The sequence below is a fragment of the Corylus avellana genome, chromosome 7 (genome assembly GCF_965113065.1).
Source record: "Corylus avellana chromosome 7, dhCorAvel1.hap1.2, whole genome shotgun sequence".
In the NCBI taxonomy this organism is placed as follows: Eukaryota; Viridiplantae; Streptophyta; class Magnoliopsida; order Fagales; family Betulaceae; genus Corylus; species Corylus avellana.
Genome location: NC_142496.1, coordinates 10,457,865 through 10,485,827, shown reverse-complemented (window position 1 = coordinate 10,485,827; position 27,963 = coordinate 10,457,865). Strand labels below are relative to the sequence as shown.

General features: G+C 34.2%; 1 protein-coding gene across 3 annotated transcripts; it reads left to right on the top strand.

The window, feature by feature from the left end:
• Positions 1 to 134: 134 nt before the first annotated feature.
• On the top strand, positions 135 to 15,913 carry MSH2 (MUTS homolog 2). Of its 3 annotated transcripts, XM_088518275.1 has the most exons (14): positions 135 to 438; positions 545 to 594; positions 1,530 to 1,562; positions 2,548 to 3,621; positions 4,176 to 4,730; positions 4,805 to 4,915; positions 5,030 to 5,119; positions 5,217 to 5,288; positions 5,808 to 5,918; positions 9,567 to 9,693; positions 11,498 to 11,700; positions 14,302 to 14,454; positions 15,209 to 15,422; positions 15,538 to 15,913. In XM_088518275.1, the coding sequence occupies exons 1-13, from the start codon at positions 390 to 392 to the stop codon at positions 15,407 to 15,409; spliced, it is 2,829 nt and encodes a 942-aa protein (XP_088374401.1). In that variant the 5' UTR covers positions 135 to 389; the 3' UTR covers positions 15,410 to 15,422; positions 15,538 to 15,913. The 3 variants fall into 3 exon arrangements, with proteins under 3 accessions (XP_088374401.1, XP_059453269.2, XP_088374402.1); XM_059597286.2 differs by having other exon boundaries at positions 15,209 to 15,913; XM_088518276.1 differs by lacking the exon at positions 1,530 to 1,562 and having other exon boundaries at positions 15,209 to 15,913.
• The last annotated feature ends 12,050 nt before the right edge of the window (positions 15,914 to 27,963 follow it).

Genomic DNA, 27,963 nt, shown 5'->3' with positions numbered 1-27,963 from the left:
AATACTATGATAACACATAATTTGGGAATCTTTTAAAAAAACAAAAACAAACAAAAAATTGGGAAGTATACCACTATGCCATTTTGTTGCCCCGCTGCCAAAATCCCTTACCCAGACACAGTTAGCCCAAGATAAACACCCATGGACAGAGTTTGGGCAGACTTAACCGGCTCGGCTCGGCCCGGCCTGGCCTGGCCTTGGCGCGTGTTATGAACGCGCCCCCAAAAATAACCCCGCCAATTTCTTTCCCGCCATCTCGACCCTACATATAGATGCACTCGCAGAGTACGCACTATAAATTGCAAAACCCCCTTTTGGTACAGAGACTCCAAAAGCCATTTCTCTTTTGTCCCAGAAAAGAGAGATCAGAAACCCTAAGATAAACAGCAATGGAAGACAATTTTGAGGAGCAGAACAAGCTTCCTGAGTTGAAACTAGGTTGATATTATTGCCCAAAACATTTCTATTTTTGGGATTAATTTTGTGAGTTGGTGAAACTTTGTGATGATTTTTTTTGTGATTACTTTTGTTGTGCTATTGGTAGATGCAAAGCAGGCTCAGGGGTTTCTCTCATTCTTCAAGGCGATACCCCATGTAAGTTTCTTATGCTCTTACCCAATATGTGGGGTTTAGATTTGTGAGATTTTTGTGGAAATTCTAGTTGTCTGCTTGGTTGCCGGGAAAATGGAGCAAAAAGAGAAAGAAATGAACTTTGGCTACAAATGAAATTTGGCTTCTAAGGTGTTTTGTCTTTGTTGTTTCTTCACATATGGGAAAGCACAACTCTGATAAGTGATTGAACAGATACTGAGGCTTGACTCTCTGTGTTGCGCGGGGAATGTAGAGAATGGCCCCTAAAAAAATTGATAAAAGATTGAAGGCGATTCTTCTGCTTACTTTAGATTAGTGCATTTACTTCTTGGGATAAACTATGATAGAGTAGCGTTCCATCAAGATTTATAGCGCCTCACCCATTTTTACACGCATCGGTGGGCTTCCTTATTGATCCAAACAGTTTACAAAAATCTCCTAATAACAAATATTGAAATATTTTTACATTTTGCATGAATTACTAGAGCCAAATGATTAAGATATATATATTTTCTGATATTTGAAGGAATATATATATATATATATATATATATATATATATATATATATATATATATAAGAGAAAAAAAAAAAAAAAAAAAAAAAAAAAAAAAAAGGTCAAATCGTTGAGTTTATATTTCAATGTTATTTTCTCTCATAAATGCTTCTCCCTAATCTATTGACTAAAAGCCTACCAAAGTGTGTAAAAATGGGTGATGCCCAGTCAATCTTGATAACCAAAATGGGTGATTCCCCCCTCCCCTATCATAATTTATCCTTATTTACGTTCATTATATGAAATCAAAGTCACCAGGAAGCATGAGATTCAGATTAACTTGCTTCTCTACATCAGTTCTTTTGTTAACCAAAAAGAGGGCAGATAAAAATGTTTTAATAAACCTAAAGCTTTCTGCTTATTTTGCCTGTTTCTATTGCAGGACCCAAGGGCTGTACGGTTCTTTGATCGCAGGGTCAGTTCATATTTATAAGTTTTTTCCGCTTCATTTCCTGTTGGGTGTGCTTGTTACCTTTTAATGTTTGTTTGCTCGTGCTTGTTACCTTTTAATGTTTGTTTGCTCTTGTTACCTTTTTTTTTTTTTTTTTTTTTTTTTTCCCTTTTTTGCCTCAACTTGTACGAGGTGATTAGTGCTTCTTGAGAACTTGACCTTTTGCCTTTCTAGCGGTTACTGCTTTCTTCTTCTTCTTTTTTTGGCTTTTTTTTTTTTCATAGCGTAAATTCCTGCCTCCTGTGTTTTATAAATTATCAAAGTAAACCATACAACAAATAAATAAATAATTGATTTCATAATTCTTGAATGTTCATTTGCCAAATTGCATTGTCATCCTCCAAATGACAAGAAATTTAGCAATAGGGGAAAAAGTTTCTTTATAATCAACACCATAGGTCTATGTGTATCTTTTGGTAACTAACCTTGTTGTCCACGGGTCAAGTGAGCCGTCGAGATTAAACTTGACTATGTATACCCATTCACAACCAACCATCTTACCCGGGGGAAGAGGAACAAGATCCCAAGTTCTATTCTGATGAAGGACCTCCATTCCCAATTGTGTCTTTCCTCCAACTCAGGTTAGATAAAGCCTCATGCACTGTCTTAGGATAAAAATGGCAGATAGTTGGGAAGTAAGGCATGAAAAGGAAACAATAAATGAGTGGAAACAAAATGACTAATGGGATGCTTAGTAACACAAGAGCGGGCACCTTAAGAAAATGTAGTAATTCCAAAATTCTCAATTTTTTTCATTCATACATAGTATTTGTAGGAGTGAATACTTCTAGAAGGCAGCACCTCATCACTCTAACGGTAACTATAAGTCTTTTATTGGCTTATGGGAAATCCTCTTTCTTTCTTGAAGTACAACAAAACTTTTCACCTTTTTCTTTCTATATGCATGATTTTGTTGTCAATTTTTTATTTGTTTGTGTAAATTATTCAGGACTACTATACTGCTCATGGTGAAAATGCAACTTTTATTGCAAAGACCTACTATCATACTACTACTTCTTTGCGACAATTGGGTAGTGGATCTGATGCCCTTTCAAGTGTAACTATTAGTAAAAACATGTTCGAAACAATTACCCGCGATCTTCTCTTGGAGAGAACAGACCATACTCTTGAGCTCTATGAGGGTAGTGGTTCAAATTGGAGACTGGTGAAAAGTGGAACTCCTGGAAATCTTGGCAGTTTTGAAGATGTTCTATTTGCCAACAATGAGATGCAGGATTCCCCTGTTGTTGTTGCACTATCACCCAACTTCCGTGAAAATGGGTGCACTGTTGGATTAGGTTACATTGATCTAACTAAGAGAGTACTTGGGTTGGCTGAATTTCTTGACGATAGCCAATTTACAAATGTGGAGTCAGCTTTAGTTGCTCTTGGTTGTAAGGAATGCCTTCTACCTGTTGAGAGTGTCAAATCCAGTGAAAGTAGAACCTTGCATGATGCTTTGACTAGATGTGGTGTGATGTTAACTGAGAGAAAGAAAACTGAGTTCAAAGCAAGGGACTTAGTGGAGGATCTTGGTAGGCTTGTTAAAGGTTCTAAAGAACCGGTTCGAGACTTAATTTCTGTGTTTGAGTTTGCACCTGGTGCCTTGGGGGCATTACTGTCTTATGCTGAATTACTTGTAGATGATAGCAATTATGGAAATTATACAATCTGCAGGTATAATCTCGACAGCTATATGAGGTTAGATTTTGCTGCTATGAGGGCACTGAATGTCCTGGAAAGCAAGACAGATGCCAACAAAAACTTCAGTTTGTTTGGTCTCATGAATAGAACTTGTACTGCTGGAATGGGAAAACGGTTGTTGCACATGTGGCTGAAGCAGCCTTTATTAGATGTAAAGGAAATCAACTCCAGGTTGGATTTGGTACAAGCATTTGTGGAGGATGCTGCACTTCGTCAAGATCTGAGGCAGCACCTGAAAAGAATATCAGACGTTGAGCGACTGATGCACAATCTTGAGAAGAAAAGAGCCGGTTTGCAGCATATTGTAAAACTTTATCAGGTAGATTCTGTTATATACCAGGTAGATTCTATTATATTATCGTTAGTAATTGGTAGGGTTCAGCAGTATCCTGGTGGTGTTGGTCTGGCTGTTTAGTATTTGTCATTGCTCGCAACAAGCAAACTAAAATCTCTTCTTTCTTTTCTTTTCTTCTTCCAAACTGATTAACGTTGTTCACTAACGACAGTACTTGGTTTCTAACTAATGATGCTTACTTACACATTTTGTTTAACTATTACTTCCTTTTGTTAAGAATGTTAATATAGGCCCTGCTGTAATGGAATATCAGCTCATACTGAAAGTTTAGTGATGATTGATCTTCATGAACTTAGTTTTGGTGATCTTGATGTATTTTCTTTCTTCAGTGGGTTGCAAGCTATAAAACTCTTTATTTTGCTTATTATTGGCATTGAGTTTACCATAATGCCTCTTTGCAGCATTAAGTGCAGCCTACTTGCTTTCCTTTGAAGTTAGTTACATGTTTATGTCGCAAGTTGTATCCAGTAGTTGAAAGTGCCTCTGTTTTTAATTTGGTTTACATCTTCTGGATGCAGACAAGTATAAGACTTCCCTACATTAAAAGTGCCCTGGAACATTATGAGGGACAATTTTCCTCACTGATCAAGGACAGGTATTTGGATCCCCTAGAGTGCTGGACTGATGATGATCACCTGAATAAGTTCATTGGCCTTGTAGAAGCTTCTGTTGACCTTGATCAACTTGAGAATGGGGAATACATGATTTCTTCCAGTTATGATTCTGCACTCTCTGCACTGAAAGATGAACAAGAGTCACTGGAGCGCCAAATACACAATTTACATCAACAAACTGCTAATGAACTTGATCTGCCCCTAGATAAGGCGTTAAAGTTAGATAGGGGCACACAGTTTGGACATGTTTTTAGAATCACAAAGAAAGAGGAGCCAAAAATAAGGAAAAAGCTCACTACTCAATTTATTGTCCTTGAAACCCGAAAGGACGGAGTTAAATTTACCAATACAAAGCTTAAAAAATTAGGTGACCAGTATCAAAAGAAACTTGAGGAGTATAAGAATTGTCAGAAAGAGCTGGTCGACCGAGTAGTTCAAACTGCAGCAACATTCTCTGAGGTAATTATACTTTATAATTTCTTGTTGCTGCTTCTGGGCTACTGTTGTGGATTGAAAAAACTTCTCCTCTACAGGTTTTTGGTTCTTTAGCTGGATTGCTTTCTGAGTTGGATGTCTTACTTAGTTTTGCTGATCTGGCTTCTAGCTGTCCTACTCCCTACACAAGACCAGTCATCACCCCTTCGGTAATTAGTTACTAGTTATTTGCTGCTTTTGATTTCTTTGATTAGTGATTTTTTCCCCGTTTTAGAAAAGTTCACTTCCCCACTGTAGAATTATGATTATATTGGCTATGATAGGATGAAGGAGATATTATCTTGGAAGGGAGCAGACATCCTTGTGTGGAGGCTCAAGACTGGGTGAATTTTATACCAAATGATTGTAAACTTGTGGGTATTTATAAGATACTGGGAAACATTTTCTTTTTCTACAATCTTAAATCAGAATGGTTAATTTTTTTCGTTATTGGCTTTCCTTGCAAATCAGGTCAGGGGGAAAAGTTGGTTCCAAATCATTACTGGGCCTAACATGGGTGGAAAATCCACATTTATTCGGCAGGTGTGATTGATTATTCAATTATTTGCGTCTTCTCTATCAGTTGTTGCTAGTTGCAACTAAATAACTACTATGTTATTGCTTCCATCCATGTAACTATAAGATCCTAGTTTTGTATTTTACTCTTCTGATAATTTGGTAATGAATACCAACTAAGGGATTGATCTCCTTGCTATTTGGTTTCGTTTGATTTTTTCATATTGAACACCTCCATTTATTCTAGTTACCAATTCATTCGATTTTGTTTGATTTTGTTATGATGTAAAATTAGAGTTTGTATGTCATTTACCCTTTACCATTCATTAATTATTTATATAAGAATTTACAGTATTCTAGATTAGGACAGCACATAGGGACACCTCACCAAAACACCTCATCACTAACGAGTTTCAACATATTGACACCTCTTCTATTCTAGTTACCACTTTTTCTCTTTAAATGGGATCCCATGAACTCCGCAATTACTAGTTGAGATTTGTATGGGTTTGATTACATCTGTCTATTTATAATTTGCACTTGCAGGTTGGTGTGAATATTCTGATGGCACAAGTTGGTTCTTTTGTTCCATGTGACAAAGCTAGCCTTTCTGTACGTGATTGCATTTTTGCTCGTGTGGGTGCTGGTGACTGCCAAGTGAGTTCAGCATCAATTTATTTTTGACTCCTTAAATTGACCCTAATATAATAAATTTGTTCCACGATCTATTCTTGCCTGCGCTGCCACCTAATGAACCTCAGAAAATGGAATACTTTTTATAACTTCCTTTCATTCTTTGGTATATATATTATTTTTCATCAATCACAAGCTTTTGTGCTGAATATTGATGATCAAGGCAGCAGCATTGGTACAACGTTTGAAACACTGAATAATTATGCACTCACAAACTAGTGAGTTGTGCTTTGTCTGGATGGGCCTAAACAAACATAGTTATGCATTTCCTTTTTACACTGAATATTTTACCGCTTTCACAGTCCCACCTTCTACAATTAAATATAAGAAACATTTGCTGAATATATTGAATAATGTATTTCAGATCTCTTTTATTGAATTTATTCCAGTGTATTCCTAATATTTGCACCTACTAAAAACAAAAAAGAAAAAGAATAAGTAACTATAAGTATATTAGTGAAATTTCAAAAGGAAAAATCACATGATTCAGATTTTAAACATCTATACTCTTATACATGCTGCATCAACAGTAAAAGCAACTAAATTGCAGACTTATTTCACTATTAAGTGACAACAACAATGTGTCCAATCTCAAAAAAGTATGTATTTACTCTCATTTTTTTATCTGTTGTACTTATGTCTTGCATTGATTATAATTTTCAAAATAAATTATTGGGACCCTAACATTAACAGATCAGTTTGAGATATTTGATGCAAGTTGTGTTAATCAAAATATTTTTACCAACGCTGCTGAGTGTTTGGGTTGGATTATTCATGTGCATGAGTGTCCTCTTTTATAATGAATTGAAGACATTAGCTTGAAACCTTTTGTTATAAGAGTTATTAGGGTTTATGAGAGTTATTAGGGCTTGTGGGTATTTTGGTCAATGTTTTATTTCTCAAAACCTATATAATAAGATGTGCAAGGTAGGCTATGGAACAATAGTAATGAGTCTCTACCTTTTTCTCTAAACTATTCATGCAAACTACGACATCGTATCAGAGCTTTAGATTTACACGGGATGCATTGATGAAGCGAGGTGTACATTGGTCCTTCCGACGATTCTGTGGTGCCGGCGACAAAGCCGTCACTGAAAACAGTGGCCGGCAGCGTCTCCACAAGCAGGGAAGACCCCTGTTTGGTTTTGGGTGCATGCTATTCCCTTATCCTAGATAAGGATAGCTACGTTCTTGGTTTGGATAAGTTGTTTGGGCTCAGTCATCAGTTCCACTCCCTTTGGCCGGTTCATCAACTCTTTGTCCAATTCAGTTGCTTGTCTCCCAGTTTAGAGTGTTCTGAGACCAGTTTAGTACCTTTTAGAGCCAATTCGTAGGGTTTTGACCTGTTCCGTGCCTTTCTTGACCGGTTCAGTAAGTTCCATGCCCCGTTCAATGGTATTTTATTCGGCTATGCCAGTTCAGTGGAGTTTTGTCTGGTTCAGTGGATTTTACTTCTGGTTGAGAGCATATTCATATCGGTTCAGTAGTGTTTTGTCCGGTACAGTTGTGTTTTATCCAGTTCACTTTGTTTCTAGCCCGGTTCAGTAGATTTTTGTCTAGTTGAGTGATTTCCCTACCAATTCAGAAAATGTTCCGACCAGTTCAATGGTTTTCTTTTCGGTTTAGAGCATATTCAGATCGGTTTTGTGGTTTCCATTCAGTCCTGTACATCCTTTGGCCAGTTCTTGCTATTTCTTGACTAGTGCAAATAATTTTTCAGCAATTCAGTTGTTTTTCAGCTCGTTCAAATAGTATTTTAATTGGTTCTGGTGTATCGATTTGGGCTACACATAGCAATCATCAGGTTTGTTTCTCAGGGGGAGTACTAGAGTAATATTTACAAGTTGTCATAGTTGTTGGTTGATCGCTGTTGGTTTTTCTTTGTTGGTTGTATTGATGATCAATCCTACATTGTTGTTGGTTGTGGTTGACCGTTGTTGGAGTATTGATCATCAATCCTACATTGGTGGTATTTCAGCTTGTTTATGTTTGGTTTAGTGCGTTTTCTTGTTTTTTATAAGATTGTAGTGTGTGCTCCAAGCTATTCCAGCTTGAGGGGGAGTGTTAGAAGAGTTATTAGGGTTGTGAGAGTTATTAGGGTTTGTAGGTATTTTGGTCAATGTTATGTTTCTCAAACCTATATAATAGAGTGATGCTCTTGTGTTCTCCCAAATGTTACTTGGCTTTTAAAATCACTAATAGATCAAAATCCAATAATAATCTCAAATTCAATAGTAACTTTAAAAGCCAAGTCACATTTAGGAGGACACAAGGACTCTAGTCATCCTTTTAGCATTATTCTATATAATAGGATGTTTGAGGTAGGCTATGGAACAATAGTAATGAGCCTCTAACTTTTCTCTAAATCGTTCATGTAAACTACTACAGTGTTTTTTTTTTTTCTATATAAGTAATGTATATTAAAAAAACACACAGAGTGGCGCAACCCAAGTACACAGTAAGTATACAAGCGGAATCCCTACTAAGTAGAAAAATGAACCATTAAAGGTGTAAACTACTACGCCTTTAATAGGGTGCTAATACAGATTCTTGATTATTTACCTACTACTGATTTGTATGTTTAAATGTTATTAACATAAAAACTATTTCAAAGTATGCATATCAAAAAAGTTAATTTATTGTAACATTGCATGAAATGAATGTTTTCTTGGATTTGTCTCAAGCTGGGCTGGTTTAGGAGCCTAACCCAAACATGGCCCGTTAAATTTAGTGATTAGGTCACTTAAATTTGATTTGCTTAACATATGGGTTGGCCCAATATTATTTTAGGAGGATGGGCTGTGGGCTGGTTTGGAACTATGTTTGGAGCAGTAACTCTGATTTAACCTTTGTATTGCATAATACTTCTCGAAACATTTACATATAGGGAGAGAAGTTCTTCAAGCAATATGATGCAATTCATTAGGCATTTGAATTTTATTGGAACTGTCCATCACATCCAGAATCTAATGAAATAGGGTAGACTAAGAGCATGTTTGAGATTACGTTTGAGAAATAGAACTTTTGAGTTAAAAAACGCTTTTTGGCAAAAGCTTCATTTTTAAGCTTTTGTCAGAAGTGCGTTTTGGCAATTTTTAAGCTTTTTGACCTTCAAAAGTGCTTCGAATTTTTTTTTACCAAACGGGCATTTTTTTTTTTTTCAAACGAGCTTTCAGGGTGTTAAACGCACTTTTGAGGTCCACAAACGTAATCTCAAACATGCCCTAAGTCAGTATTTTGTCAATAACTAATTATACAATAACATTAACTATTCCTTTATTTTCTGATCACCGGGAAAGAACAAAAGAAACATGTAGTTATATTTCAACAATTTCTGATCTCTTGTAGACCTCTCAATCGGATTTGTATTGGTGAAGTTCTGATTATCTGCCAAAGGAAAAAGAACAAATAGATCTTGTAGGATTCTCAAGATTCCTACACTCATTCCATGGCAATGGCCATCTTGTGTGTTTTTCTGTTGCCATACATCGGTTATACAATTTCTGGACTGATTTTTATCACTGTAGAAAATATTACTTGATTGCCTTGGGACTTGGGAGGAATATAAAACGATGTGTCCTTGTCAATGAAGTGTGTTCTTTTTCTTTCTAGTTACGTGGAGTTTCTACCTTTATGCAAGAAATGCTTGAAACTGCATCAATATTGAAAGGAGCTACAGATAAGTCATTGATAATCATTGACGAGTTGGGCCGCGGGACATCAACTTACGATGGATTTGGTTGGTCTCTCTTGAACCTATTTTCTAGCTTCATGTTTCCTATCTTGATCATGTACTGTTCTCTCTCTCTCTCTCTCACTTGAATTTTTGTTGTGAGAACATTTAGAATCTGACAGAATAACACATTTAGAATCTGACTGAATAACACTGCTTGTTCTTCTCTTTTAGCTTCTTCGCAGACCACTTTGTGGATGGTTCAAAAATATAATTAACTGCAAATTATTTATGCTTATCCAAAAGAAAAGAAGTATATTGACTGCCAGAAATATATATATATATATATATATATATATATATATATATATATATATATATATTTTTCAGATCTCATACACTGGTAACACTACACATTTTTCATTTTTCTATAACCAAGCCACTTTTGATATAATACACGTTCAACGTCATGTAGTTGGATTAAGGCTTAGTTGAGTTAAGCCAAATGTGCCTTGTTGGTGAGAAGATAATTAACCCTTAACTACCCCTGCCCCTGGAGATACAATTCATTTGTGCTACCGTGCCCAAACACTATTGCAACTAAGCATGACTTTACCAAGCCTTGGTTGATGCTTTATCTAGTTTTTATATTCTCACGGCAGAAGTCCTGGTTGCAACAACCTCACCCAAGTATCACATAGAGTGTTACCGACTTGTTCATAATTATGAAAGATCTACAAAATAAAATTAAATGTGTGAAACACAATAGAGAATAGTTCAATGCAGAAATGTTTATTTTCAGTGCTGATTGAGGTTATCAAACAATCACTTAGTAAAAAGTTTGCACCTAATTCAGGTTGGAGGTTTTTTACTGTGATTTTATAGTCTCATAAGAAATTTACCTGTTTGATTTTAATTCTGCAACAATTTTATTTACCCTGCTGTGTATACTTTGTGGAAATGGATTATTCTGTTATCCATATCTGTTCAATTTCTAAGAAACATGCTCTTGCTGAAAAATTGTGCTTGTTTGTGGGATAAGTGTAAAACTGTTGATCTTTTCAATTCAGAAATATTTCCATTTTCATGCAAAACCTTTTAGCGTGGAAATGTTTAATGTGTATTACTCTTTCTTGCTGGGTGATGTTAAAGTTAATTGTGAAACAGTGAATAAGGCATCAATGACCATGTGGTAGTCATAGAAACTAAGATGCATGAACAGCCAAGTACTAATTATCCATTCCAAGATTTATTCAAAAGAATAAAATACAAGTAGTGCTTGACTCATCCAGGCAGTCATACTATTTTCATGTGGGCTCATCTGGCAGACCATTAATAAGAAATGTCTGAATTTATATATAGGGTTAATGTATGTTTACCTTGCTTAGTTTAATCAAGCCTATTCACTTTATTGCAGACAATTTGTTCTATTTAGTGATGTCTTTATTGTATAACCAAAATTTCTTAATTTTTCATCAAAGTGCAGATGGTTATTTTGAGCTGTTTCGTAAAGAGAAACTACTTATTTGTGGTCAATAAATTAATTGCATGATAGCAATAGTTGGTACTCTGAAAATTTGACAGGCTTTTGTTTAAGTACATTTGTTCAAATTATTCCTGGATTACTACTGTGCATAAGCTTTTAGAAATATTGATTCTAAGAACTAATATTCAGACATTTTAAAGTTTAATTTTTGATGCGTGGTTTATACAGTAATTTTAAGTCACGTAACTTTCTTGCATTTTGGTTGCAGAATAATGATCTGGCTGTTTTGGCTGATCATGTCCGTTGAAGTATGCTTTTAATTTTAGTTAGGCTTCATTGTGGGTTCAACTAACATCTCATCAAAAGTCTTTTTCTGGTGTTCAGGTTTAGCTTGGGCCATCTGTGAGCATCTTGTTGAAGTGATCAAAGCCCCTACTTTATTTGCAACCCACTTTCATGAACTGACTGCATTAGCTCATGAAAGTCCTGATCATGAACCCCATAAGAAGCAAACTGTTGGTGTGGCAAACTACCATGTTAGTGCACACATTGACTCGTCAAGTCGCAAATTGACTATGCTTTATAAGGTAGACTTCACACTCTGATAATATGTTGGTTATTTTACGGTGCTCTTTTCTTTATCACGAATCCAACTGCCACTAGTCAGTTTATCTCTTTTTCACTTTTAACATGCAAAGTTTGTTTCTTAGCATAAAAATGGTCGATTTTGGATTGAGAAGTAGGTGGTTGTTTCTAAAAACCGAGAAAATATGGAAATGAGGGAAAGTGTGTTTCTAATTTAAAATAGTCTTGTATGATGAAAGGAACTGTTTATGATTGATTATGTATATTATTAATTTTGTACTGCATGAATTTAGTGGCAAATTATTTTCTATCATTGTCAATACTAGTCTTTATTTTGTTTCAAAAATACAATTAATCAAGAACTTCAAAAATGCCATGAGTCACCCCACGAGATTTACAATCACCTCAAAAGCGGATAAGATTTTTCACCTGCCTTTTGTTTTTTTAGGAATTTCAAGTTTGTAGTGGTTTAGTGGGTTGGCTTCTGTTGTAGTTTGCATGAAAGTTTTAGACAGAAGGTTGAGGCTTGTTACTATTACATAGTCTAGCTCACACATCTTATTGTATAGGTTTTGAGAAATATGACAATGACCAAAATACCCTTCTTCTCAAAACCCCAACACTCCCCCTCAATATATCGTATAAACCTAGCTTGGAAGAAACAAGCAAACGAAAAACATATCATAATACCCCCCTCAAGTTGGAACAACTTGGAGTACACAATACAAAGACTAATAAAAATTAAAATTAAAAAATAAAAAACAACAAAATGCTCCAGACCAAACATAAACAGGCTGAAATTCCATAAAAAGCCAATTCCGAATGAAAATTCACCAAAAACTTCAATGCCGATTGAAAACTCGCCGGAAGACTGCAATGAGCGGCCGAATCTCACTGGAAAACACCGAGAGCCAGTCAAAACCCACTGCAAAACACTAAGGTCAATTGGATCTCAATAACCAACTACGACGATCATGATTCTAGTGATCAATATGATCAAGAACCAACGACAATCATATTTCCCATGACTGATTATCAATACAACCAACATTTTACGTTTGATTGATGATCAATACAACCAAGAACGGTCAACCACAACCAACAACAACGTTGGCTTGATTATCAATACAACCAACAACAGTCAACCAACGACAACAACTTTTAAACACTAATCTAGTACTCCTAAGCAAAAAACCCTGATGGTTGCTCCATGTAGCCCAATCGAGCGATAAGCCACCTAAACCAATTAAGAAACCACTTGAATGGGCCAAAAAACCTGAATCAGCTGAAAAATCATCTGAACCAATCAAGAAATAGCAAGAACTGGCCAAAGAATGTACTGACCTGAAAGGAAAACCACTGAACTGAAAGATAACACTTAACTGACCAAAGTAGATACAGAACCGGCTGAAAAGGTGATGAACTGGCAGAAAGAGAGCTGGACCTAGTAGAGAAGACACTAAACTGGAATGAACTGACCAATAAGCAAGGTGAACCGATCTGAACCGGACTGGCTCGGTTGAAAACACTGAGGATTAATTTGAACTGGCCGCAGCACACCAAAAAGGTGAAGGAACCAGATCCAATTAGAAACTGGTGTGAATACTTCTTAACTGCGTCCTTATCCCTGAAAAGGAATAGAAACGACCAGCAACCAAACAGGGTCCCTCGTCTTCCAAAAACACACCGGAAACTCGCCACAAATAGGCAGACCTTGCTGGACACGATCAGATCTCGCTGGCGACACCAACTACGACTGCCACGGAGCCAAACGACAACCACGAAGCAAGACATCCAACCTGACACCATGTACATGGCCACTGCAACACTCGCCAGCCACCATTGATGTCACCAACCACCACAGAGACCTTTGGAGACCTCCCGTGTGTTAGACTGACGTGATAACCAACTAGACCATGACCAAGAACAAACAAAATCGTTTTTTTTTTTTTTTTCACACTTGAGATTCCCAGTCACAATGTATAGCTCGAGCTTTAGCAAGGCACTGAGCCCACACAGGCGGTGCTGCAACTAAAGGGAGACTCACCAAGACATAAAGTTCAACCAAAAAGAGAGAAAAGCCAAGACTACAAACGAGGGGCTTAGACCAAGGATCCTAAACCCTCCAAATAGTCAAGGATGACAAAATATGTAGGACTAATGACTGCCAAAGACATTTTTAATTTTACTTCAGAAATTTTCTGTTGAAAAGCAAGTCAATTGTCATAATATCTCATTTCAATCTGTTTGTGCTCTAAATTTTTTGTAGTTATCTGGCATAAAAACAAAAAACAAAAAAACAAAAAAAGTATTATGGCATTTGCAAGTGCAATGTTTGAATGTGATTTCGCATATTTACATGTTGTGTCATAAAGTCTAAATGTTGATAAAAAGTAGTTATTTACTTCCATTGAGAAGAGCGTTCACAGATTTGCCGAACTGTGTAGATAAATTTGGGGTACTTTTTAAGAAGATTTGAGAGTAATAATTCCTTTTTTTTTCCCTAATTACTCCAAGATATTTGCTTCAATCCCTCTTGCTTATTCGAATGCTTGAGCAAAACTGTATGCACTCATGCCCCTTTATTTGGCCATACTCTCCAGGTTGAGCCAGGGGCTTGTGATCAAAGTTTTGGTATCCATGTTGCAGAATTTGCAAACTTCCCTGAAAGCGTAGTTGCCCTTGCTAGAGAAAAGGCTGCTGAATTGGAAGATTTCTCACCTACTGCAATCATTTCCAATGATGCTCAAGAAGAGGTGGGATCTGTAATGATCTCAGTGCTCATGGCAAGACAGTAACTAGCTGTATTGCTTTGGCACTGGTTCTTGATTATGCAAACCTTTTGATTGATTTTATGTTGATGAGCTATAAATGCATATACTTTAAAGTAAAACCCAGGTCATACTCCATAAGTTGATGAAATTGATTAAATGCTCTAGAATACCAAATATATTAGTTTTTAAGTGTCATTCAATATAGAGGTTTTTCCTTGAGATAACAGGAAATATAACGTATAAAGAGATCAATTTCCCCCAGCTAACTAACTGAAAAGGCATTGTAGAATTTCCTCAATCTTCATTTGCACAGTAATAAATGTATTCTCATAAAATTTTGTTCTGTAAAATATTCAGGTCACTATTCAAAAATTGAAACTAGTGTTCTACAAACTAATATTTGAAACAAAGTGATTCAGAAGCATATATGCATTCTAAGTCGAGTTGTGAAAAAAAGAATACTGTGTATATAGCGTGGTTTTCTGTACTTGGAAATCCAGCTCAAAGTTTCCCCTTTTTGGGAAGAAAGTGTAGATATCCTTGTACACTACTCGGTTAGCTGAGACCAAAAAGAATTCAATTTGGTTAGCACATATCATATCCTTATTAGTAACCAACGACCTATCAGTAACCAAAATGCAACATTTAACAAATAATGCAAATGGTATCAAATGATTGTGTTGGAGCCTTCTTTTCTCCAGTTATGTCTTTGTAATTTTGTTATTCTGGTCCACAGGTAGGATCCAAACGAAAGAGAGAGTGTGATCCTGATGAGATGTCTAGAGGTGCTGCCCGGGCTCACCAGTTTTTGAAGGAGTTCTCTGATCTCCCGCTAGACAAAATGGATTTGACGCAGGCTCTGCAACAAGTAAACAAATTGAAGGAGGACTTGCAGAAGGATGCAGTAAACTGTCACTGGCTCCAGCAGTTCTTCTAGATGACCTTAAAATGTAGGTGGCCTTGTGTTTTGGGATCTTTGTATAGCTCGTTGCTGTAAATAGGATGCCTTGTAATGGATTTTTGCTTAGGCGGAATGTTGCCTCCCCCTGGAAACCTCAAATGCAGGCTTCAACTCATGTGGCACTTGGCTTCTTTGCTGGTGTCTCTGAGCCTGGCTGTGTTCTCTCTCCAAGGTGGAATTTCCTCTCCCCCTCCAATTTTGTGTCCGTAAATCTAGAATGCAAATGCAGGCTTCAACTGGCAATTGTTTCTTTGTTGTAAAGATGCTTCTCTGAGCCTGCCTATGGTCTCTCTCTCCTTCTCTGGGGGATGGGTGTTGGAGGATTTTGGTCCACTTGGATTACAAGAAAACAATCAGATCAGGTGTATATGCCCCCTGGTTTGCCTTGCTTTATATGCCAGTAGGTGAAATTGACCATAATGTATAAACATTTGCTTATGTATTTCAGGCTTATCAATGGTACTTAAGCTTTTTCTGCTAGCTATAAATTCGTTAATTCCTTGGCCCCCCCTTTTTTTTTTTTTTTTTTTGTGAGAGGAGAGGGTTGAGTTTTTTTGTCCTTACACAATACGTAAGAATAGGATTGGCAATTTTTGACGAGGCTCGCGAGTCAAATACGAAATTAAAATGTTAAAGTTGACGAGTTTGACTCGTTTAATTAAATGGATTGGGTTATGGTTGACCTCTATAGTATTATACAAATGCCTTACACGCAACATAATGGCTTGCAAATTTTGACATAACTCACGAATTTGACATGAACTCAATACGAAATTAGAATTAAGGGATTTGACTTGTTTAATTAAATTGATTGGATTAGGGTTGGCCTATATAATTTTATATACATGCTTTGACACGAACTGAACTCAACACGCTAATATAAATTGCCACCCTACATCGGTAAAGCATAAATGGCTGTAGAGTGTCATCCTATTCAAGACCATTTAAGGGAGAGATTACTCTGAAGCAAAGGATTCACGAAGCCTTCAAAGGACCATCACCAAGTCCCAGGCCCAGCAAGTGGTAGGAGCTTATTTTTCCGATTGGAAAAGGAAGACAACTGGTTGTCTACGTATCTATATATCAAAATTCATTATTATATCAAATTTAAACATGGTTTCTTGTGCGTAAAGTTTTTTTTTTTTATATTATTTTTCTTTATTATAACACAGATTTTATATTCCTCTCTTTGAATCAATACTTTTTTATCAATGACTTAAGTGATCTATGAGCCTTTAATCCTTTTCTTTTCTTTTTTTCTTTTTTTTTTAATTTATTTATTTTGTAATTAAGATTGCCAGATCTTATAAGCTTTTTGAGCTTCCATGATTAGATCTCATAGTTTGCAACTAGTTTAAGTCAATCCATAGTAAGTGAATAAATGAATTCCTATTGATTCAAAAAAAATATATATATATATACTTGTGTTGTTTTATGCCTACATCCATTTTATTATCTCTATTATTAGTTATGTCCAAATAAGCTTGCGTGGAGGAGTACTTAAGGGGATTTAGTGTTTTACCAAGTCATCCCATACTTGACGTTAACAAGGGTTCTTGGATATATAAAGTAGTTGAAATCCATATTGGAGAAGGAGTTCTTTCTTTCCACATGGGTCACCACTTGTCCAAGTTGTTAGTTATTTTATATATATAGGCAGTTAGTAGTTAATGGTTAGCGGTTAGCAGTTAGTATGGTTAGTGTTATGCTGATTTATTGGATTTTTTTTTTTTTTTTCTTTTTAGGTGATTTATTGGAATTATTAGTTTGGGGCCTTACATGCTTTGCATCCTCGTATGCGAATATTCGATGCAACACCATAGTCTTGTATTAGTATTACATTGGAAAGATAATTAGTCCAATAGAGTGATAAATTATAAATAAGTTCATGGGTATTAAATCTCACATTAATTCCTTACTAAGTGACTAGACTTTATAATCGATTTTATAAAGCTTCAATTGCAACTTAACTAGTCATTTTAGAGTAATAATACATATGTAGCTAGCGCTTTTCATGAGTCATTACATACGAAGATAGTTTGTCCAAAGAGAGAGAAATTGAAGATGCTAAGATGTCTGGAAAGTGGGAAAAGGAAGATTCAAGAGAGACCCAATGGTAGTTGAGCAAGGAGGCAGTCTCTACGCTTGTAATTTTGTTTAATATAAAATTAGTCGGGTTGGGTCGGAATTTATTGGAAGCCAACTTGGGTTTCTTGCTGCAGTTGGAAATGCAAAATGATATCTGACATCCGACCGAATTTTGTTAGAAATTGATTCACCACACATGTTGGTATCAAGTCGAAAGTTGGATGGGCAGTTTTTTGTTCACCCCTAGTAATTTACATTAAGGAAACTATCTAGAGGAGTAATTATCGAAGTTCATCTTGTATTCTTCTAAAAATAATGCGACTTTTAAAATCATTATTAGACTTGTGGTAGATTACTATTATATTTTAGATTTTGATTAAATTATGATTTTAGGAGAAAGTCTACATACCCCCGTCAAACTATCATTCAATTGACAATGTCCCTCAAAAAACATTCAATTATAACAATGTCTCCACCAAATTACCAAAAATTGTCAATGTTCCCCCAATGACAAAATTACCCTTAGTAAAATAAAAAGAAATTTACTAAAACTTCTAGAAAAAACCTAAAACTAACCCAAAAAAAAAATTCCAACCGGTGGCCATTTTTTAAAAAAATATATATATATCCTTTTATAAGAAAAAAAATTTAAAAAAAAAATCGATTTTTTTTTTTATAAAAATTGAAAATTTTCATTTTTAAAAAATTTTTGTTTTAATTTTTTTTTTTTAAATAAAAATTTTTGTATTTTAAAACAAAATAATTTTTTTAAAATAAAAATTTCCGTTAAAAAAATTAAAAAATGAAAAAATTTGTTTTGTTTTTTTTTTTAAATATTATTTTTAAATTACAATTTTTCTTTTTTTTAAAAAAAATTAATTTTTTTTTGAATTTATATGAGTATTTTTGTCTTATTGAGAAATCTATAGGAGCATTTTTGTCTTATTGCTCGTCTTGGAGGATATTAACAATGTTTTAATAGTTTGGGGGTCATTGTCACAATTAAAAGTTTAAGAGAAACATTATCAATTAGATGGTAGTCTGAAGTAGATAAGTAGACTTTACCCATAATTTTAAAACTCATGACCAAAAAAAAAAAAAAAAAAACCTTATTAACATTTTTCAGTCTAAAGGAGAGGAGGAGACCAAAGAACAAAATTGTTAGAAGAAGCAATTAATGAGAAAAGGCCAAAGTCATTAAAAGTATAAACGATAACGTGTGTGTGTGTGTGTGTGTTGTGGTCAATATCATTGAATTGGTGTTTGTTGGGTGATTTATTCATTACTACATATGACTTTGGAGGTGATGATGTGATATTAGTTTAAAGATAAATAATATTTGTAGATGCGCATTTAATTAATTGTTTATTATTTTAAGCATTTGTTTAAATTAATGAATGTTTATGGACCGAGAAGATATATATTTTAATTATCTTATCCTAAGGTTGGAATACTATTAAAATAAAAAATAAAAAGATATAATGTAATGATTCACCCAAAGATAAACAAGTAGAAGGTGCGAGGTGATGAGGCCAACTTTATTTGAACCTCAATTCATGCGCTGCCACGTATGGATAGATTATGTGGGAAATTGCCTCAAATCCCACTTCTTTTTTACATTCCACATGGGATTTACGGATATAATTCATGTTAGACAACGACCCACAATCTACTGTATATATATATATTTGGTGGTCTTCATTGTTTTTCTCGTTTAATTTTTGCAAATTTACAAGTGGATTCACTCATCCATTATTCAATTTAGGAGTGGACAGATTAATCGTTTGTCACTTATCAACTGCAAACCGACGTTAACCGCCTATCACTTATCAGTATAAATATTTTTTTGTCGGTTAATCGAATTAACCAATAATAAATATTATAGGACCAATTTATTAGTAGAAGTGTAGAACATATGTATAGTGGGCTTTTATTATGTTAATTAATGGGCCCATTTAAAATTTCTTTAGTTCAATAAGCTATTTTAGCCCCAAAACAATCAATTTTTGGCCAAATTAAAAAAATTCACGGTTAACCGATTAGCCGAACTGATTTTAACCAAAATATCTGTTTAACCGAAACTTTCAAAATAAATAATAATCGAAATGTAATCGGTGAATTAACCGATTTAACAGACAATTTCGGTTAACTGACCAAAAATGACTTCTGATTTGATACCACCCCTAATTAAATTTGTGAGACTTATATGAGTCCACAAATTTAATAGTGAATTTACAAAAGAGATGACTAAAAAATAATTGAAAGAATAATGTTGTAATATGTCTCACTATTAACTTCTGCCATTTTATTTTCCTATTTTAAACTTTTGTTTCATTTCGAACTAGTGACATCTGCTTCATAAGGTGTGAAATGGTAAAAATTCAAAAACTCTCAATTTAGTATATTAAACTTCTAATTTTTTGCAATGTCACCCATTCGTTAGGCTTTTCGATTAAATCTTGTTAAAATTTTTAAAATATCCATTTTTTATTATAAAAAAATAAAATAAAAATTGTAAAGATTCATGCATGGGTATTTTTACAAATTTCATTAAATCCATATCAACGCTTGAATCTTTGTAATTTTTTTTCTTTTTCTTTTTTCCAAAAACAATGGTGTATTTTGGTAAATTTGACGCCCGTTCGTTAGGATTTAATGAAAAAAAATTAATAGATTAGTGACATTACAAAAAAATTAGAAGTTCGATACACTAAATTGAAAGTTTTTTTTTTTTAATCTTTAAGGAGATAATTACAAAAATGATGAAAGTTCAGTAGACTTAAGTGGAGTTTCTCCTTAGTCAATAATATTCGATAAAGATTTTTAATCATTCATCATTATTATTATTATTATTATTATTTAATTCAAATGGCTTTTTTGAAAAAAAAAAAAAAAAAAAAAAAAAAAAAAAAAAAGTGCATATTATAGGTTGTTTGGCAAACAAACCTTAGGATGTCAACACAAAAAAATCTAAGACTTATTGTTTGTACTTTTTCTCAAACAATTATTGGAAGAATATCCATAACTCAGAAGATCCAGTCTGTTTGGCAAAGCTTTTTTTTTTTTTTTTTTCTTTTTTTCCTATTTTACTGTTTATACAACTTTTTATTTTTTATTTTTTTACCTTTTATATCATGTAATTTACTTTTTATTATTATTTAAATAAAAAAATTATTATAAAACAAAATTCTTTTACTTTTTAATTTAAAAAATTTAAAATTTCATATCACATCAATCCTCGTCGACCACAACGTTGCCAAACAGACCCGCACTTTTTCTAGCATTTCTCTCCCTATCTCTCCATCGCTTTCATTCTATAAGAACTCTACCGTCAATCCAAATCATGGGTGACAAAATACGACGCTTTTGATTGGACGATGCCAATCACACCTCTAATCCAAACGACCGACAAAGAAAAATCCCACACACATGCCACCAACGTTGGATTAAACTACAGATACGACATGTCGATCATCTTTGTCTAAAACAGCACGTTATGTATTTTTGCTAATTAAAAAAACACAGGATTTTATTTTATTTTTTAATGCAAACTCTAATAGATTTTTATTCTATTCTTTATTTTATTTTTTCTTAAACCACCAAAAGAGAAAGAAATTATTTAAAAAAAATAATATATAAATTATAGTGTTTACCTAAAAATAGCTAATCTAAAAGCAATATATGTATTTAAATAAAAAGAAGAAGAAAAGAAAATTAAGAACTACTATTTTAAGACTATTGTTTTTCTCTTCTAAGCAAATAAAATTAACTTTGTACGTGAACTGCCAGCACTTGTAGTTATTGATTATTTAAATAAAAAGAAGAAGAAAAGAAAATTAAGAACTACTATTTTTTTTTTTTTTTTTTTTGAAAGGAAGAACTACTATTTTAAGACTATTGTTTTTCTCTTCTAAGCAAATTAGACTATTTTAAGACTATTTTAAGCCTTATATTTCATTCCATGAGCCGGTAATAGGGGAAGCTATGGCGGCATTATCTGCTGTTGAGTTTGGCAGAGATATTAGTTTGCAAGATATTTGTCTGGAGGGAGATTCCTTAATTGTGGTGAATGCAATACAAGATAATGTGGCCAAATGGAGCAGGTATGGACATATTATAGCTGATATTCAATCGGTGTTACGACATTTTAGGCAGTGAAAAGTCCAGCATGTGAAGAGAACAGCGAATATGGCAGCACACGGCTTGGCAAAGGAGGCAATTTCTTTATTGGAGGACAAGGTGTGGTTAGAGGAAATACCCCATAGTATCTATGATACTATTATTTTAGAGCTGATGTTTAGAGTCTTTATGGCTCTTGTTTTTATTGAGATTAAATGAAGATTTATCAGTTTCAAAAAAAAAAAAATAATAAAATAAAATAAAATTAACTTACGTGAACTGCCAGCACTTGTAGTTACTGATAATATATTATTAGCAAATAATATGTAAGGTTAAATATCTTATTCACTCTTGTGAATTTAATTTTTTAATTTTTTTATTTTTAGGGTTTACTTTTTATCATAAGAAATCTTTATAGTTTGCCTAAAGATGGAGATAATCTTTCTATCAAAATTTCGTTCAAAATTTGATAAAATATCATGTCAACACCAATCATGATTTAACATGTGTCTACATAATTAATTAATTAAAAGAATTAAAAACATTAAAAAATTATATTTAATTAAATTTTTTTAAAAAAATTTATTGTCGCGGAACCACCCAGCACCAAAACTCTCTAAGTTCAGAAACCGTTTCCTGTAGGTGAAATCATCTTCCATAGTTTCGATTATCAGTTGGGTTGTAAATGGGTGTTTAATTTTCTGGGTTTTCTGGGTATTCTGGAATGATTTGGGTTCTTTGAGGAAGAGTTGATTTTTTGGGTGTTCTTAACCCAATGGGTAGTGCCCTGTTAATTGTAATTCCGGTATTGACTTCGGTTCAGTTGTGTGTGTATGTGAGTTGTTTTGTAGGATATTCATGGAGGAATAGCCATGGCCGAATGGCCAATTGTTGTTGTAGCCGGTTGGATGATGGGATTTGATAATTGAAAAGTGTTTTATTCTTTCTTGGGGTATTTTGTGTACTCTGTTTGGGTTGTTTGATGGCTAAAAGGAAAGTGTTCTTGAGGATTTTCCTAGGTGATTTCCTGCCTAGTATAGAAGGGAGTTTCTGTTTTGGGTTTCCATGGTGTTGGCCGATTGTGCAGTGGGTGAGTGTATGTGGTGTAGGTGATTCTGCAGAAAGCAGAGAAATGGACAGATATCGAGAGAGAGAAGATGGCAGAGAGTGAGGATAGAGAGAGAATGGAGCAGTCGGTCTGGGGTGGCTGGTGGCCAAAAGCCAACCAATTTTTTTTTATAAAATAATTTAACTAAATATAATTTTTTTAATGTTTTTAATTTTTAAAAAATTATTATTTTTAATTAATTAATTATATGGCATGTGTTATACTGTAATTGGTGCTGATGTGCCGTTCCGTTAAATTTTGGACGAAATTTTGATGAAGAAACCATCTCCGTCTTTAGGCAAACTAGAGAAACCTCTTGTAATAAAAACTAAACCCTAAAGATTAAAAAATAAAGAAGTTAAACCAAATGAATGAATAAAGTATTTAACCCTAATATATATATATATATATATATATATAGAGAGAGAGAGAGAGAGAGAGAGAGAATTGATTTTTTTTTTTTTTTTTGAGATGTCTACAAAAGGGAAGGGAAGGAGGATTCGAACTAATGACCTCTGCTTTATGAGATGTGGTTTACAAACGATTGAGGTACCCCTTAGAACATATACAGAAAATTGGTAAAAGACAAAAACATGTCAATTCACATTTTTGTTATCAATTCATCATGGATTTCCTTTATTGGGTTGGGGCATTTCTATAATTAGCTACTTTCTCTTTTATGGATAAAGAAGTATCATCAATGATCTTAATTAATAGTCAAGAAATGATTCAGAAGAATAATAGGGACAGTCTGATTTTATGATTATAACAACCACAACCTTAAATGACCATATCCATTATGCGTTATGGCTGGTTTAATTTGGACAATCCGGCCTCTTAGAGCACTCATAAGAGTAACTAAATTTTTATGCAAAATTGTTCTTCAAAACTCATTTTATTTAGTTTAGCTAATAAATTTTTAAAGGCCTCCTACATCCAATTAACTATATTTTTATCTATATCATTTAAATATTATTTTTTTACTCTATTGATTCTATCTTTATTTCTTTCCTCAACCTCACACACACTCAAAAACCAAATCAACAAAGTTTTTCTAAGGCTTCAGAAGCTGAAATGAAGGTTTAGAGGCGTAGGGGTGGGTTTAAATAGGGAAAAAAGCTGAGGGTGCTGCAAAAAATCTCTGAAAAGGTGCGAGCATTCGTGTACTATAGTGTCGAGCGCTCGTGTACTGTTTATCCAAGGGTTTCTGAGTTGCAGGTGGCACGCGCGAGCAAAAACCGACGGTTAATAAAAAGTCAACGAGTGCTCGTTCTGATCCCCACACGGCTCGTGTACTGTTCACTATAAGTTAAAAATGCACAGATGTACGATTGGGTATTGCACAAGGGGCAAAAGACTGTTCATATGAGCGCTCGTGTGGTCGCCAAGGCGAGTGCTAGTGTATTGTAGCTCTAAAATTCAAAAATTTCAAAAATGCCCCTCCATGTGTCCCTAGTGACCCAAAGTCCAAATTATCCCCCTAACTAAGCTACTTCAGCCTAGTTATTTATTTGGCGAACCATAAAATCAATTACTAGTTAATTGATTTTACTAGAGCGTTATAGTAATAGACAACCAGAGTTAGAAATTTGAGAAACTTGAATTCTAATAGAATTTAAGGTGGTCTCGATCTGCTCTTAACACCTATTGATATTATTCATTTTATACGTGTTAACATAGCATGATTTAAGGATCTTTTTTTTTAAAAAAAAAAAAAAAAAAAAAAAAAAAGGGCCAAATGGCTATATGGGAAATCACTCAAAACACTTCACATTAGCTTGTGTGAAATGGGTGTAAAGAATAAAATTACTTATTTAAAGAGTATATGTTATACCCCAAGTAATTACTAGGTTGTGCTTAGTGGCTAACAGGTTTACGAAGTTCATTAGATTTTATTAATTGGAAATTAGAATTTTGAATTTTGGTTGTTGACCAAACATTCGAAGCATGTACCCCGAACGTTAGATGCAAACCATAATGAAGAACGTTCATGCATGGATCACCAAATGTTCGCCCTTAACCTCATTTATGAACGTTCGATCATGAACCACCGAATGTTAACCTGCAACCTTAGAACCATTGGGTAATAATATACCGAACGTTCGAGCATAGTACACCAAACATTTGACTATACGCAATTCAGAAAAAGCAGGTCAAACCTTATCCTCGACTTTTTGCACATATAAATACCCCACCTGGCTTCATTCCTAAGCTCAGTTTTGCCCATTTTGCTTAGTGAAACCCTGGTGTGTGTGTGAGAGAGAGTTTTGAAGGAGGATAAGAGTTTCCCTGGTGATTTTACTTCAAGAAGGTAACTTTATTAGCATAACCTGTTTCTTACCTTGTTGTAAGGTTGTTTATGTGTTTTTCATAATTTAGTTTGTGAATTTTAAGCTTGTAGTTGAGTTGTTAGCCTTAATCTTAGTTTGATAATGGTTTATCATTTTGATAATGTTGGACAAGATTTCTTTTGCATTGAGGTATTAGTTTGAGTTAGGACTCGAGTTTATATCTTAGAACTTGTTTATAAGTGATTTGGTAACTTTTTGGTTCAAAATGGGTTTTTTGCCGAGCATCAAACATTCAATCCTCTCTGTCCAAATGTTCGATATGGTGATCGAACATTCAAATCCCTCGATCCAAATGTTTGATGGTTAAGCATAAGGGTATAGGTATAGGCCTTGTTTTAGCATGAGCTTAGAACTTATAATAAGTATTTTCTCAGATTATGAGGGTGTGGAACCTGTAGAGGATTTTGTGGAAGCACCATACGACACGGGTGAGTACAAACTCACATGGATACTTGTTATTTTTTCTGCATAACATTATTATTTTGTATATATCAAACATACATCTTTGCAACTCTCATGAAATATATTTTGGACTACTTTGAACTGTACATTGTGAAAATGTGTGCTGCTTAAGTAAAATAATAAAAATTATGAGATTTGTAAAAACGTGTATGTAAAAGACAAAAAGACTAAAATTGCATCTACGACATGGTACATCGGTACATGTAGGATAATGGCCATGGCTTACTATACAAGTTAAGCCTATGACCAAAAGATGTTTATGTTTATGATGGGCTTTGATGTTGGGAATTGTCTTTTGAATTTCAATGATTTTATATCTGTCTTGACATTTAAATGTTGTAATGAATATATGTTATATGCACGGATTAAATGATTTGACCATATGGCATATAAAATATCTTTTACATGCTTATTACAAAAGTTTATCATATTTGTTATGCATGAGAGAGGTCTTAAGATTACATTGAATATGGCTATGGGTGTGAGTAATGTGGTTATTACACAAGGTCTTAGTCATTAATCCTTGTATCCTAAATATAGATAGTTCGCAGTTAGTAAATGAAACTAGACATTCCATTTTAAGTAAGACTATCACATATCGAATCATGGTGGTCTATCTTGATTAAGCGAAGCTGTGACTTCGAGATTGATGTGTAGTGTGCTGAGATCCTAATGCACTGAACGAACCAAGAAGTTGTCTTTTCATAAAGATATTGTCTATTAGGAAAAGACAATAACTCTTTAAAAGACTACTTTAGACTTTGATTCTAAATTCTGAGGGAATTGTGAACTCAGATGTTTCATGTAGGCTGTTTTGATGCATCAAAGAGTGAAACCTATCATCGGTTGAAATATCTTCAATATATTGGGTGATCACACGAAACATTTTGGGAAACCCTTTTCCAAGAGGGAATCCAAATTATTTGTCGAAGAACAAAGATAATTTTTTTTTCCTTGTTTTAGATTTTATGGATATTATTCTTAGAGTCTTCGGTGGAAGCATTTTGGTTGACATACCAAAATATATACATGTGCTTTGTACAAGTGTGAGAATAACGTAAAATCAGTGACTCAAGGATAAAAAGGTAAATAATTAAGTGGCAGTATCATTTGCCTTAATTTTTCCATAGAATATTTCATGAAGTAATCATAAGTCAACATTAAGTAAGTCAAAATGATTAATAGTTTAATCAAAAATATTTATTGGAGTGCAATCACAACTATTTAGTGGAATTAATTGTGATTAAAATATTGTTGAGTAATAAATGTCAAGGAAACATGGTTACAAACATATTTAAGCCAATAATATTTTTCCCTTCAAGTCCATCATCAAGCTAATGTAATTTAACCATAATAAGGCTTTCTTATTTATTGGGCTAAATGTTTTATTTATTTAAAACATAAGGTACCCATCTTGCCAAAGAAAAGAAAGTCAATCTTGTCACCAGTTTAGAGCTTTTCTGAGGAGAGATGGCGCTAACAAAGTATTTCATTCGATGTTAGATCGTGACTTACGATTTTTCGATCTCAACTGCTGGTGTGAGACAAAAAGAAAAAGGAGCCTTCTTTTGATTCAACCGATTGCGAATCAACAACTGTGACACTAGTCCTCACCAAGACTCAGATCGATACGGTAGTTGAGATAGGAATACATCCCTTCACCCTCGCTAAGGAAAGAGTAGATGAGATATGGTGTAATTGGGCTTAAGATAAAATTTACAGGCCCAATAAGCATAGTGGAATGCATAAGGCCAGGGAAAATTTCCTGGCCCTATGTGTTGGAGACTGGAGAAAGGCTTGGGATTAAATCCCAGGCCTAGTTCTATAGGCTAAAGGGCGCATGGGCTAGGGAGATTCTCCCTGGCCCATGCGACATGTAGCATGGAGGCTAGGGCTTTGAGCAGTCCATGCTACTCCTTGTGCTTCTTGGAGTACCTTTTTGCTCATTATCCCACATTGCTTAAATCTGAATATTTGCTTCCCTACTTATCCTATAAATAGAGAAGAGCTTGAGCTCTCAAATCACTCTCAACCTCATCAAGTTCTCTTGATTAATAATTTTCAGAAACTTTATGAGAATTAATAATTCTTTGTATTAACTCACAGAGAACAAAGTTTAAAATTTGAAGAGCCAAGTAAGAGCTCATGTTGTGCAAAAATATACCTAAATTAATAGGTAAATAATTGTACGTTTTACCTGCAAGTGCACAAGGTCAACAGAGTAGTATATGGTGCAAGTACATGATCATTCCCACGAGGATTGCTGAATTTATATTTAAAAATAAATTCCTTAAACCAAAGTAAACTAAGATTGATTATCGATGAGATGATAATAAAGGGTAAAGGCAAAGCTTTGATATCCACCACTAATTATATTAAACAAGTATTTTAATATGCCAATG